The 14,623-nt window shown below is 43.2% G+C and overlaps 4 protein-coding genes across 4 annotated transcripts in view; 2 read left to right on the forward strand and 2 right to left on the reverse strand.

The window, feature by feature from the left end:
- Positions 1–55: 55 nt before the first annotated feature.
- LOC135350987 (uncharacterized) lies at positions 56–7,396 on the forward strand. Its single transcript, XM_064549876.1, has 11 exons — positions 56–212; positions 465–1,226; positions 1,503–1,783; positions 2,003–2,321; positions 2,595–2,767; positions 2,929–3,056; positions 3,234–3,455; positions 3,563–3,647; positions 3,725–3,852; positions 5,395–5,544; positions 5,945–7,396. Exons 1-11 carry the CDS (start codon positions 128–130, stop codon positions 7,188–7,190), a joined length of 3,579 nt encoding a protein of 1,192 aa, XP_064405946.1. The 5' UTR covers positions 56–127; the 3' UTR covers positions 7,191–7,396.
- Positions 7,328–12,011, reverse strand: LOC135350997 (protein ecdysoneless homolog). The gene is made up of 10 exons (XM_064549886.1): positions 11,671–12,011; positions 11,473–11,596; positions 11,090–11,177; positions 10,420–10,598; positions 9,314–9,647; positions 8,809–9,050; positions 8,444–8,541; positions 8,159–8,381; positions 7,803–8,103; positions 7,328–7,569 (listed from the first exon to the last, which is right to left on the reverse strand). Exons 1-10 carry the CDS (start codon positions 11,864–11,866, stop codon positions 7,390–7,392), a joined length of 1,965 nt encoding a protein of 654 aa, XP_064405956.1. The 5' UTR covers positions 11,867–12,011; the 3' UTR covers positions 7,328–7,389.
- A 30-nt stretch (positions 12,012–12,041) lies between these two features.
- On the forward strand, positions 12,042–13,981 carry LOC135351006 (cyclic AMP-dependent transcription factor ATF-4-like). Its single transcript, XM_064549894.1, has 3 exons — positions 12,042–12,359; positions 12,482–12,817; positions 13,043–13,981. Exons 2-3 carry the CDS (start codon positions 12,568–12,570, stop codon positions 13,792–13,794), a joined length of 1,002 nt encoding a protein of 333 aa, XP_064405964.1. The 5' UTR covers positions 12,042–12,359; positions 12,482–12,567; the 3' UTR covers positions 13,795–13,981.
- Positions 13,982–14,130: 149 nt separating this feature from the next.
- The window catches only part of LOC135350991 (VPS35 endosomal protein-sorting factor-like), an 8,754-nt gene continuing 8,261 nt past the window's right edge, over positions 14,131–14,623 (reverse strand). The window contains exon 28 of the mRNA XM_064549880.1: positions 14,131–14,326. Within this exon, the coding sequence (XP_064405950.1) occupies positions 14,249–14,326 (78 nt within the window). The 3' untranslated portion in view covers positions 14,131–14,248. The remainder of the gene's footprint in view (positions 14,327–14,623) is intronic.

Consider the following 14,623-nt stretch of genomic DNA (forward strand, 5'->3'; position numbering starts at 1 on the left):
AAAATTCATGAGGAGTTGTCATAGAAATTGTGGTTAGCACGAGAAGCAACCATGCAGCCCCTCCCCCCTTTTTTTAGGCTAGCTATAGATCTAGCTGTACACAGTATATACTCATTGATTGAAAGCCATGGATCGCAGGAGATTGCAAGTGTTCCTGACAACATGTTTACTGTACATCTCCATTGCATTACATGCACCAGCAAGTGCTCAAGGTAAGGCCTTGTACAACATGCAAAAGAATTGTAAAAAGCTATGAGCAAAATTAAAAAGCTAAGTACTAAAATACTATACACTAAGGTAGACTTGCAGAGGTTAGTCACGTATTGAACAACTATTGAACAGTTAGCTAAGGCTGAGCATAATTATAAGCAGCCCATAATTATTATTAATTATAGCCCCATGCAGCCCCTCCCCCTCATGTTAGTGTGTAAATCAGCAGCCTTGTCCTTGTCCCTTCCCCATAGTCTGCCAGCCCATAGGAACGATTACACAGGACTCCCAACTGACTAGCAGTGACCTCACTACCTGTAAGACGTACCCTGGTGACCTCACCATTGGAGTCAGCGACTGTTCCCAACCGTGTCAAGTGTCATCAATACCAGTGCTACAACTCGCAACCATCCAAGGCTCTCTTAAAATTAATTGTTGTCCTAACCTGATTACCATTGGTGGTTTCAACCTTCTTACTTCTGTTCGTTCGATTGACATTTACTACAACGCTAACCTGACAAGCATTACTGCATTTGCAAGCATCACTCAACTACAGGGCTACCTTCGAGTGGCTCAAAATCCTAAACTTGCATCGATCATCGAACTTTCTGCATTGAGAAATATTGGATCGTACCTCGAGATTGATCGAAATCCGTCCCTCACAGATGTGAGCTTCAGCCGGCTGACAGCAATTGGTGGAGCTGATACAGTCGCTGGACACGCTCTTAGCATAGGCTACACTGCACTGCAGTCCTTATCAGGATTCGGAGCATTAAGTAGCATATCTTATGGTACTGTGAGGATTGAAGGCAACACTGCACTGTGCTATGCAGGGTACCCCCAGTGGGGGGAGATAGGGCAGTTTGCAAGCAGGGATAGCAGTTCTGGTGCTGATAAGGGACTGGACTGGAGGCAGCTGTTATCTGTGAGTAATCAGTGGCAGTACACGTGGGGCGTGGAGGGAGGGGGAATACCCACACTGCTGATACGGGACAATGCTCCAGCTGGATCATGTGGTGAGTGCGTGCATGGTTGTACAATTTTAACACCTTATATTCACTCCAATTATAGACTGTATAGCAGGTATATTTCGATTTTTGCAGAAAGAGGTTTTTGCAGCATGCATGCATGCAATATAAAATTCGTGGGTATAAATGTTCGCGGTACATACTTAATCAACAAAAACCTTGAACATTAATTTATACCCTTGAAATATACCCGCTCTACGGTAAACCCTTCGCAGTTATCCCATTGCTTAGCCCAATACTGCATGTATTTGTCCTCTCCCATAGAATCTGCATCCTGTTCTTCCTTCTGTGAGGCCAATGCTGGTTGCCTGGGGCCAGTAGGTGTGGCCTTGTGTGGCAGCTGTGCTACTTTAGCTGGAGGCGTCAACCCGTGCGACATCATCCCCTCAACACCCTCTCCTGTCGACATTACCACTATCATAGTGGCTGTGGTTGCGAGCATTGTTGGCATTGCGGTGCTAGTGCTGTTGCCACTAGGGATATGGGGGTGTGTCGTTGTGGGCAGGAGGTACAAGGAGCTGCGGCAAGGGAGCTTTGACATCTCAGTGAGTGATCCTTGAATCGAATGGGGTTCTGTACATAAGTTCTATAATGACATATTTGTGATTTGTGATATAGTTATTTCAAATGTTATAGCTTACAGCTAGAAAGACTATATGTAAATTTTAGCAGATAAAGTTATAGCTACATAATTATACCACTAGAAAGACGTGTGTGTATGTGCGTGTGTGATGTGTTTTGATAGACCCCACCCACACCACCAGACAAATTCTGTGGAAGATGGTTTTTCTCTGAGAAGCAAATCCGGAGGCTCTCAACAGATAGCAACAGTTGCCGAGCCAACCACTGGGTCCAGCGTCACTCGAAAGGGGGTCAAATACACGCCCAAACTTGACTCTGTCGTTATCCTTAGCAACAAAATGAATGAAACTTCCAATGATTACGATACTCCGAGAAGCTCGTACGGAGGTCAGAGTTCAGCTGCCGATGAGGTGCCACCTGCTCTGCCAGCTCCTCGACAATCAAGATCATCCAAACGGTCACTCGGTGAATCGCGTCCCAAATCAGACTCTGCTATACTGGGTACGTTATTGTTATAGAGAGTCAATTGCTGCTCTGTTGTCATGCATGGTTAGAATTCAGTTATGTGTTTATACGATGTGTTTATATTTACAAGAAACAAACATTTTTTGCATAGTTGCATAATTTGGTAGGACTTTTGCAGTATTAAGACACTAGTTCTACGTGCATGTTAACTAGCTAGCACAGTGAATAGAGTGACCATTTTGTACTACATTCTGCTACCACACATTATTTGATACCAATTCAACATCTCCCCGCCCCCTGGTCCTCCAGATCGTGCCCCCCAGAAGAGGAATAGTGCGTCTAGTCTAATGGAAGGATCACGAGAGCCAGGTACAGAGGACATCTTGAAGCGCCTGAGGGAGGAACGTGCTGAGGTGCCAATGGACTTCCCCTGGGACAGTATTAAACTAGGCAAGGAGCTCGGGACAGGAGACTTTGGGAAGGTGGGTGTTACACGTTGACTAACCATTGATAGTAGTTTATATATACTGTGCGTACTGTATATGAAACTATGCATTGGGACTACTGTTTGATGCAAACTTAGGAGTATAAACCAGAGCTGTCATAATTGTGTGTTAGCATACTACCCTTGTGTTTGCCTCAGGTGTTCCATGCTGAGGCCCGAAAACTGTTACCGGGACAGAAGAAGACAGCTGTGATGGTGAAGCAGCTCAAGGAGGGGGCCAGTACGGAGGAGAGGGAGACCTTTCTCAGACCTGTTGAGGCCATGAAGTGAGTGTATTCTAACATCTATAAAAAAATCCTGCACTTTCCAATGTTTTACACAAAATAAAAGTTTGAATTGGCACTAAATGATGATTGTGCATAGCTATATAAAGGTACCCCCTCACACACCCACACCCACCACACACCACACACCACACACCACACACCAACCCACACACATAGAGTCCTCCAGCACTCCAACGTCCTCTCTCTGCTTGGAGTGAGTATGAAGGGACCCTCCATTTATGTCCTACTTGAGTACTGTTCCCAAGGCAACTTCAAGACATTCCTCGTACGCAAGAGAAGAGAGTCGATGGCTCTCAAGCAGAGCAACCAGCTCATCGGCATGACGATAGATATGGCGGCTGGCCTCGACTACCTCCACTCTATGAACATTGCTCACAAGTAAGTTTGTTTTATTTTATTCGTTATTTGGTATGCCCACTTCAAAGAGCTCCTTATCTGATTGAATACATTGTGCTTGTGTTCGAAAATTTTCATTTTTCCTGCAGTGATTTTGCAGCCCGGAGTTGCCTAGTTACCAGTGAGGGGCAGGTGAAGCTGGGAGACTATGGAATCACACGACAGACATTCAAGGTAATAAGATCACCCACACACACACACACACACACACACACACACACACACACGCCCACACACACACACACACACAGGAGGACTACTACGCCCGCAAGCCCTCACAGAAGGCTCTACCTATTCGCTGGATGCCTCCGGAGCTCATTGTCATCAAGGACAGGAACACTCTCACCTCTCTCCCTGTCTCCATGCCCGGCAATATATGGTCAGTCACATGACACAAACAATGTTCTATTAGAATAATTATGATTTAGGATAAATTACTCGTCTTGCTTTTAATTTCCTCTTTCACTTTTTGAGCGAAATAAAACAATCACACAACAAGGTGCCCCCCAAAAGGTTCGGGGACTCTTTCAGGTCATAACTGGAACAATAATTTTTGTGATTTCCTGAAAATTTTGTTTCAATGGTGTCATGCCCAATAAAAATGTTGACATTGGATCAACAATACTCAAGTTATGGCAGCCGAAAGATGTTCAACTACACTCCGTTTATTCAATGGTTCGGGGATTCTTTTGGCTGCCATAACTTGAATTCCGTGGATCCAATGTCAAATTTTTTAGGATTTTCTGAAAGCTTAGAAAATTTTAGTTCAAATGGTGCCATTAAAAATTATATTTGAGAGATAAAAGTGTTTGCTAATTTGGCGATACCATGGATTATAGCCCATGGTCCAAGGCCGAAAAATGACAAATTAGGGCCCCAACAAAATGTTGGATTGCAACACATCATTTGAAAGGTCTCTTTTTAAGCTTTCAGAAAATCATAAAAATTTTGATATTGGATCAACGATACTCAAGTTAAGGCTGTTGAAAGATGTTCAACTACACTCTGTTTATTTAATAGTTTGGGGATATTTTCGGCTGCCATAACTTGAATTCCGTGGATCCAATGTCAACATTTTTTAGGATTTTCTAAAAGCTTAGAAAATTTTAGTTCAAATGGTGCCATTAAAAATTATATTTGAGAGATAAAAGTGTTTGCCAATTTGGCGATACCATGGATAATAAATAGCCCATGGTAAGGCCGAAAAATGACAAATTAGGGTCCCGACAAAATGTTGAATTGCAACACATCATTTGAAAGGTCTCTTTCTAAGCTTTCAGGAAATCATAAAAATGTTGACATTGGATCAACGATACTCAAGTTATGGCAGCCAAAAGATGCTCAACTACATTCCGTTCATTCAATGGTTCGGGGATTCTTTTGGCTGCCATAACTTGAATTCCGTGGATCCGATGTCAAATTTTTTAGGATTTTCTGAAAGCTTAGAAAATTTTAGTTCAAATGGTGCCATTAAAAATTATATTTGAGAGATAAAAGTGTTTGCTAATTTGGCGATACCATGGATTATATATAGCCCATGGTCCAAGGCCGAAAAATGACAAATTAGGGCCCCAACAAAATGTTGGATTGCAACACATCATTTGAAAGGTCTCTTTCTAAGCTTTCAGAAAATCATAAAATTTTTGACATTGGATCAACGATACTCAAGTTAAGGCTGTTGAAAGATGTTCAACTACACTCTGTTTATAATAGTTTGGGGATATTTTCGGCTGCCATAACTTGAATTCCGTGGATCCAATGTCAACATTTTTTAGGATTTTCTAAAAGCTTAGAAAATTTTAGTTCAAATGGTGCCATTAAAAATTATATTTGAGAGATAAAAGTGTTTGCCAATTTAGTGATCCTTGAGGTATTTAGCACCTGCTTGAACACTTATTATTTTTCTGCTTGTATTTCTCAGGTCCTTTGGTGTTGCACTATGGGAGGTGTCCAGCTTTGCTCAGTGGCCGTACGATGACCTCAGCAATGAGGAGGTGCTCCAGACACTCAAGACCACTGGCAAGTGCATACTGGAGAATCCACTCAGAGACACCGACCACATGGCACCACTGTGAGTGATTGCATGAATAGGAGTGTTGTACGAACGCTAGATCAACTCTGTAACTAAGTTTATGATGGTCAAAATTCAACGATGTTCTGATTTTTTGAAAGCTTAAAAGGAGCCCGTTCAGTCTATAATCCCAACTTTGGAACAGGCCATAATCGGAAAAAGACCATGGGTATAGCCCATAGTCTTTTGTCAAAAACAGGACAAATTTGATTTTAACGCATCATCTGAAAGGCCTTTCTTTAAGCTTTCAAAAAATCATAAAACTAACGTTGTTGGACCAACAGAATTAAAGTTATGGCGGCTCAAACATGTGAGGAAGTTGCACAATTTGTCGATTTAGACGTATAATTATACTACACGGCATAATTACGTATTTTGACCTCTTGTTTCGTCTCTCCAGGTTTGATATTTGTCAGTCGTGTTGGCAACCAGTTGAACTTCGACCCTCCATGAGTGAACTACACAGTCAACTGAAGGACCTAACGAACCCCTCCTCCAACAATAGACGCAGTACCACACCCACAAGTGCCACACCCACAAGACACACCCCTCAGGGCAAAGCTACCACTACGAGATCAAAGAGCCAATCGTTCCTCCCCATCACTCCTCGCGAGGAGGCTACAAACGACGACACTCTGAAACGTACATCTCAATATAAACCGCGACGTGCTGCTCCCTCAAAACCAGCTCCAAGTCGTCCTGCCCCAGGGCGTCCTAACAACTACACGTCCACGTTCCCACGCTCTATAAAGGGGAGATCAGGTGACAGTCAAGAGGAGCCCCTGGTCATTAGTAACACTGCCAGTCTAGACGACGATGAACAGCCTAAAGTGAGTACAAGTGTGTCCGGTGGAAGGAAGCTAGCTAAGAAAGACCCGACGTATAAGAAGAAGACTGAGAGCACAGAAGCTTTACTGACCGAGTCGTTGTCTCCTAATGATAGGGGCACTACGAAAACTACCCATTCCACTGCGGCCAAATCCAAGTCCATATCACGTTATGATCCTCTAGCCGCTAAGAAGAAAACACCTGCAAAGACGTCGGGAACTGCAGAGAAACGAGTGAATAAATCGACCCACTCAATGGAACCTGATCGCAACAGGAGAGAGTTGCCCCACCTCAAAGAAATGAACCAAGCCCTACAAGATAACCAAGCAATGGCTGATGGTGAAGACGACTTTATCCTCGATCCACCGCAGAAATTCTCTCAGGAAGATTTGGAAATAGAGGAGCCTCAAAATGCCACAGGGGGTGCTCTACATTTCCAAGACATTTCAGAGGATAACGAGCCACTGAGAGGGGCTCCCCCCTCGAACGAGAGGAGACGATGGTCTAACATGGAGCGGAAAATTCAAGGCAAAAAATTGGGCGGTAAGATTTTGAGTCGCCAAAAGACACCGGCCAATTTAGGGCCTGATGATGACAACGATTATGATGATGTCATAATACCGCAACTTGACGATAATATTTATGATGACATCATACCACCGAATCCACCTGCCGATAATGATTACGTTGACATGGATGATTACCCGTTTGACGAGTCTGAGGATGGGTTTAACGACTACGACATGCCTGAGGCTATGGAGGAGGACAAACTTCCCAACACAGTCTACGATGAAGAAGTGGCAGCTCTCATCTGGTGAACTATGTAAACTCTATTTAACAGAATATACTAGTAATTTAGAACTTGTGTAATTATACGTTACCTATAATGCAAAGCCCCCTAACATTGACATAGACATTTTTAATTAGTTAATTTGTTTTTTAATAATAACGCGAGTATGAATAATAATAATTGCAAATTGAGTTGACACAACATAATAATAATTATTAAGTGATTGTTCAGTTATCGTGTGATTGTTCGGGTACATGTACACCTAGCGAGCTTAGAATGTTGGAGGCGGGGCCGGCCCCTCCCCCTTGTGAGCTGTACGAGTCTAACAGGTTCTTGACTAGGTTTAAATCAACGTCCACAGGCTGAAGGTTTTCTTCTTGTTCTTCTGACCTCCTATTCTCGGCAATCTGCATTCATGAGAGAGAAACAGTGTGTATTGGCATGAAGATACATTCAAAATAAACGGGATCTGGCATTAAATAGAGCATCTTTGAACGGCTATAACTTTTGTCCAATAACTTCTGAAAGCTTAGAGAGAGGCGTTCAGATGATGTGTTAAAATCAGAAGTCTATTTTGGTAATACAGCTCTGATAGTGTACACATAATTAATATTATATGCATGTACACATATATACATACCTTAGCTTTTTCAAAGCTTTTGCCAAGCTCAGTGTTAGCAATTTCTAGATCCATGTCAGCCATGAGCTCTGCTATACTGGGTCTACCTTCCTCACTAGCCCCGCCCTCTTCATCGCTAGCCACACCCTCTTCATCACTAGCCACACCCTCTTCGCTGCTGATGGAGAGGTCATCGTCGCTCAGACTGTCCTCAGGGTCAGGAGATGGTTGCTTGGCAACGTTAGACTCTCCAAGCATGCTTTGTAGAGTGCTTAGAAACGAGTCAGGGTCAAAGTTCACAGTAGAAGGCTCGTCCACACTCCTAAAAAATCACATGACTAAGTTTAATAAGATTTATATATAAATATTGTTGTTACCATGGAAACTCGGCTCCAGTGTGAGACGACACTTTGTCCACAAATGATCGCATTCCAAACACGAGTGATTGGAGATCAAGTTCCCCCGACTCTTCAGTGACCTTTGACCTCTCTGTATGGTCCTCATTATAAGACTCCGCCCCCTGTTCTGAGGGGTAACCTGCTGAGTGAGTGAGCATCTCCTCCAACAACTGAGGAGTCAGTTCCAACCAATCCTCATTCTCTGTAAAGGAATCGCCATTAATTTTAAGAGGTTTCAAAATATCAGTTCTGCTTTTAAATTACCATCTGGTGGTGGAAGCTCTGCCCACTTTTCTCGGAGCTCTTCCTCTGTGTAAGGTACATTTTGAGCGATGTGAGCAACTCTCCGGCCAGCAGTAGACCTGATGGTGGGTGGGGGGAAGTTAGTACTGCATTTAGTGGAACTTATCTATACATGTAGCAGTCCTATACATGCAAGTTCATGTGTACTGCAGATGTTTAACCAACAGGTTGAGTGTTTTGATATACCTCAATGCAAACTAAGGACATTCCCTAAAGTTTGGGCCCCAAAGCAATCGTTGATCAGCATAATAACAATTATTGTAGTATATCAAACGTCTACTATGCATCTTTTAGTCAAGCCATCACTATCACGCCAAACCACATACCGTACATCTTCTGTTTTCTCTTCTGTTGCCTCCATCTTTGAGCTCTGTACAAAATACTCTTTTGCAGATGTCATAAGAAGCTGGTGAACTTTCGAACCCTCCAGCTCCCCCCGGAAATATCCTTTCTCTTTTAGACTGGCCACAAATGCAGACCACCTCTCTCCCCCCTCTGACAGGAGGATGCCCTCAGGGCCTAACGAAGACACCCCCTCACGTCCCACAAGCATCTCAAGACCACACGTCTAAAGGAAATTGAACAATTAATGATCAAGCCTGCATGACAATAACACATTGTAACCATTAATAGTTTGGAATCTCCCGTACATTTGTGTGGTTTCTTTGTGAGCTGTAACCTAATCTCAAATGCTTAGAGCAAAATATTAATTTCAGAAGGTACATGTATGCACTTTCATGTTTGGTAGATATACAGGAGAGTAAGTAGTCCATTGGAAGCATAAAGTTACGGCTACTCGCTAGAAAAGTTTAGTACTGTTAAATCACTCACCAATTTCATTCCTAGGTCATGTGACCTATGCTGGGGGTCTCCGAGGGGCAATACAGTGAAGCCACAGTTACGTGGAGGACTGTACTGTTCGTGTACTAGCTTGGCATAGAGTAGCTTAGTGAAGGGAATGCACACAGTTACTGAAGAGTGGGTGAGAGGAGAGAGAATGGAGAGAGTGTTTCTTCGTGCAAGGCTCGAGTCTGTGGGGTCTCGATCACACAGGGCATGTACGGCAGCGGCCAGGAGCTGGGGATCATGTGATATCACATGAGCCGCGGGGAGGGGGAGGTGAACATTAGCACGGTGGTATAGGAAGTCTAGAGATCCTGAGAACCTGTGTGTGTGTGTGGGTGTGTGGGTAAATCAAAGTTACACCATCACAGTGTAATAGGCCAGGGAGAAAACTTCCTCTCAGGGCCTGGCTAGTATAATAGGGTTAGAAGCACTATATGTTAATGATCTCATGGTAGTAGGTATTCAAAACTTCCTGGCCAATCATGTGAGGGTGAGTCCATTGTGGTGAGCCACAAGGTAAACACAAGGCTACCCACTCAATAGAGCCTGGGGCATTGTGAAGGCTGGTAGTTGTGTGGGCAGGGAGACAATGTCAAAAGCAGTATATAGATACTATCAGGACTCAGGAGTGCATGATTATGATCCTGAGGCCACCATATCTAACAGCTTGACACTGTATGTATAGTATTAGTTCGCAGAGGAGGTCCGACACAAGTACCTCGATTAGGCTTGGTCATGTCCAAAATTCAACAGTAAAGCATGTGACAATTTTAGCCTAATCGAGGTACTCGTGTCGAACCTCCTCTACTTAGTTCCATCTCATGTGACCCAGGATCTAACTCAGCAACAACATCTAATTGTCTGAAACCAGAGTCCATTAATAAAAGGGAGAGAGTGTCCAACGAAGCCTTGCCTTGCATCAGAAAGTAACGTGACTTCCTGTGTCTGAACCGCACAATTAATTACTGATAATTTAGCAATAACATTATTGCTGCCTTGAGGCAAGTGGCGGCTTCAGGCACTCCGATTGGTTCGTTCGATACTCTCTCTCTTTTATTGATGAAATGCACTTGCAGTGTCTACCAACTAACCGCTCTATTTTTGATTGTATCGAACTCTGTACTCTTTCACTGGCGACAGTGGAAATGGTGGGGTCCGTCACAACCTTTATAGCCTCCTCTATAGTTAGCATGGCGACCGGTAGCCGTACGATATCGGCCGGAGAGCTGGGCTTGGGAATAATGTGTAGTTGTCCATTGCGAATGTAAACCTGTATAAACATAATAGGAATAATGGCAATAACCCCCCAGACACCAAATTATTCACCCATTAATAAAATCTCATTACTGTTAATGGGTGGGCATGCAGAAGGATTACAATACAAGTGCTGAGAAAGTTCAATGACACAGGAAGTACTTAAAACTGCTGAATGTAAAACAAGTGTTTGTACTTGATATTCAATTGTGGTTAACGACAACATTCCTGCCGATTGGGCATTCTGTGGTTAGTCAGTCAAAAATAGTGCCAACAATGACATCACATATAACAACTATATAGGATTTATCCATATATGGAGATTATTCATCCTAAGCAACTAGCCTATTCATGAGTATAAAAGGGATGCTCTCTCATAACCATTTGCCACTGACTGGTCAAAATACCTCAAAAACTCATTCAGACAAATATACTTTTTTGGACTAGCGAAGAATAATAATTATTTATTTTTTGTCAAAACTATAGGAAAAATGTCGAGTATCTTACGCGGTTTGTTGCAGTCTCCGGCTTCAACCACTTTGGCAGGTGATGGGCCGACTGGATCAGTAGAAACTCCCCGTCTCCATCGGCAACACTGTATCGACCAATGGGATTCCATCAAGAAAGAAGATTATCAAACGGAGTGTACGAACAATGGGAACAGTATATGCAATATAAAAATGGAAGAAAACATCGATCAAGAGCAATTCTGGCGACACTGCTCTGCGGAGGAGGAAACAAAGGACAAGAGCGATGAAACCACCGAGAGTACTGAGGGGTTTTATTATACGTACATCACTGAGGCCACTAGGGGGTGGAGTAATCAGGAGTGGGCGGGCGAACACGGTGAGTTTTGCACGAATTAATCAACCACACATTATTTTGTGTACCTGATAACGAGATTTGCATTGTGCTTGCTGAGTGCAAACAGAATGGACACAATCAACCATTCGTCTTCAATGTTATCTCTAAAGCAGGTCCTCCCATGCAAATGCGCAGGATAGCCGGGACCACCTGCAAATAATATAATATTGTGTCGTGCGTACATTTTTAATAGTTGTCAGTGCATTAGAATCGTGTTTCCTCACCCCTCCGAACTTGTAATGCAAATGTCCCATAATTCCATAAATGACCTCTCGTACGCTGCTTAGCAAAGTGTGTGCATTCTACAGCAAGCTTAGTTAGATCATCCTGAGTTGCTGTGGTATAGATCCTGTACTCAACAGTGTCCTCTGGCCACAGAGAGCTAGCCTCCCCGCCATGAATATCTTCAGCAGCAGACATTGAATATAGAATATAGATGGGGTACGCACGTCTAGTCTAGACAACCTGGTAGAGCCACGTGGGTGGCTAGCATTTAATTTTTGGTTAGGTAATCGCTAAAAATAGCGAGTGTTGCATCAGCCACATTCTAAATTGACATTCTTTGCACCCGGTACCACTCGTGATTCTTACTTCTTTGCCAACAAGACAGCTAGACGCTAGAAAGTGCTTTATATAAGTCAAGAAACAAGAGAGCTAAAGTGATTTCGGACTGCATATCCTTCATATCAATTATTGAAGACTCCAATTATTCCTACTGCCTTGGAACGCTCGCATACACTAGACTGCTTACGACATAGTGAACTACTGCAACTCATTGATAGCTTTATAGTGGACTGTGCTTTGGAACCTTTCTTTACTGGATTGTAAAGTATGGCTTGCTAAGGGAACAAGAGTGCCACCGCACTTCGCCCAATACAACTATAAACTCCGTAATCTCTTTCTTAGTCATGGGGTAAGCAAATTGCAAGGCGTATAAAACTAACAAAAATAATTATTGTGCCATTGATTTCAATCGCATGGTTGTTTGTCTCATAGAACTATTAATGATTGTACCCCCCCCCCCCATACACACAGTTCCCCCCACTCAACTGCAAAGTCCTCACTCGGACATAAAAAGTCAATATTTTCTCGGAAAAGCAAAATCGAAACGATCTCTCAAGATGAACACATACCCTCTCTCACCTCTGGCCTTCGCTCCTAACCTAGTGCCTGACCTCACCCAGGACGATTTCCTAGCCAGCTGCTTTGGATCTGGGTTCGGCTACGATGGCTCCCCCTCATTCAAAGACTCTTTGCTCACCCCTCCCGACACTCTCGGCTTCCCTAAACTCTTGGGTTCTAGTGCCGGTGGTGGTGATGATGGTCTGAGTCTGAGCGATTGTGGTGGAGTGTTCGACACTAGCTATAATGGTAAGGTCACTTAGTGGTGTGTTAATGAGATTCATAGCACATATTTGCCCCTCATTGTGTATTTAAGCTAACCATTTTTCTACCTCGCTGAAACTCATTGTACTTAAACTTACCTCATTCTTTGTACAGACAATGTGTAACATAGTTGTACAATATTAATTGTTCAATTACAATTATTACCATAGCTACTTGCTTGATTGATATCCTATTGTTTACCCCCCACAGAGTTGAACTTAGACTCTGATTGGTTGAACGAACCCATCAACCTGCACACACCTGACTCCCAGGATGGTGACATCACCCTCACAACCTCCACTCCTTACACAACCCTCGTAGATCTACCCTCTCCCTATGCAGATGTTACACTCCCCGTCACACCTGGCACTAGCCATCCGCCCACTCCACTCTCCACCTCCCCCTCGTCCGATGTAGAGGAAGTCTTATCTCTATTTAGTGATCAAAGCAGCAACGACTCTTCGCGCTATCTCCCTAGCGAATACCTACCATTTGGTGCAAGTCTGGGCAGCTTTGACTCCACCCCTGACTCCTCCCAGTACAATTCTCCTGCTCTCTCCCCGGTAAATTCTCCATACACCTCTCAAGATGTCTCCTACTACACACCTCAAGACTTGCCCTCCTCCCCTTTTGAAGCAACACAACTGCCTAGTAGCAATCTTCTTGCTGATCGAAAAAGAAAAGCTTCTGAGTCAACTGCTCCAAAGACAAAACGTCGACTAAGTCTCAGCGCAAAGAAAGAACGCAAGAAAGAGCAAAATAAAACAGCTGCGTTGCGTTATAGACAGAAAAAGAAGGTTGAAAAAAGTGGCTGTTTTTCAAAAGTTGATGACCTAGAGGCCAAGAATGCTGCACTGAAGAAAACTGTAAACACTATAACAGCTGAGATCAATTATCTGAAGAAGCTGTGGTCAGAAGTGAGCGCTGCCAAGAGTGTGAAGCAAGGACAGACTCTTTGTTAGCTAGTCTATAGTTGTTGTTTGTTTGTTTGTTTGTGTTGTGATTGTTTGGCAGTCTTTTTCAACTACAATTTATTAATTCTTTGTCATCAGTGTACATTTCACCCATTAACACTCTGTCTCCGGTCATTGTCTTCACATGATGATGTTCACTCCATTATGAAAATGAGTTCTTTTTTTAACAGACAAATTGTGAAATTAAGCATATGTAATTATGTGAGTTCTACTGCAACGTATATACCTACAGTTAATTACTGATAGCCTGAGCCATTCATCGCATGCAACGTACAGCTAGCTAGTATATAGGACTTGTTACAGGAAGGTTATTGACAATAATACTAACTGTAAATTTAGACAATTTATATCATCAAAAGTGAACAAATAGAACACAATAATATACTAAACACAAACTGTTTTGTCCTCAACAAAGACAGTACAAACATCATCTAGACACTATCTAGACTGCAGTGAGTTGAGGGACTAAGTTCTTGAACTGCTGATCACTGCGACAGCTGACCGATCTGTGAATGCCCTCCTGTGTGGGTGTGTGTGTGTGTGTGTGGTGTGTGTGTGTGTGTGTGTGTGTGTGTGTGTGGAGTGTGTGTGGAGGGGACATGTGACTGAGTGGGTGGGAAAGGCACATCTAATAATCAATTTGTCTCTGCCTGCACTACTGACTACAATGCAGTCACATGCTTCTGTAAACAACCCCTCTCCGTGTTGTTATTGGCTATCTGATGCATACCAGACATTCAACAATAAATTAACGGTATTCACAAGTACAACTCAGCAATAATAGCAGCGGCACACCCATGCATTGTACACCCCCCTG

The sequence above is a fragment of the Halichondria panicea genome, chromosome 17 (assembly GCF_963675165.1).
Source record: "Halichondria panicea chromosome 17, odHalPani1.1, whole genome shotgun sequence".
Taxonomy (NCBI): domain Eukaryota; kingdom Metazoa; phylum Porifera; class Demospongiae; order Suberitida; family Halichondriidae; genus Halichondria; species Halichondria panicea.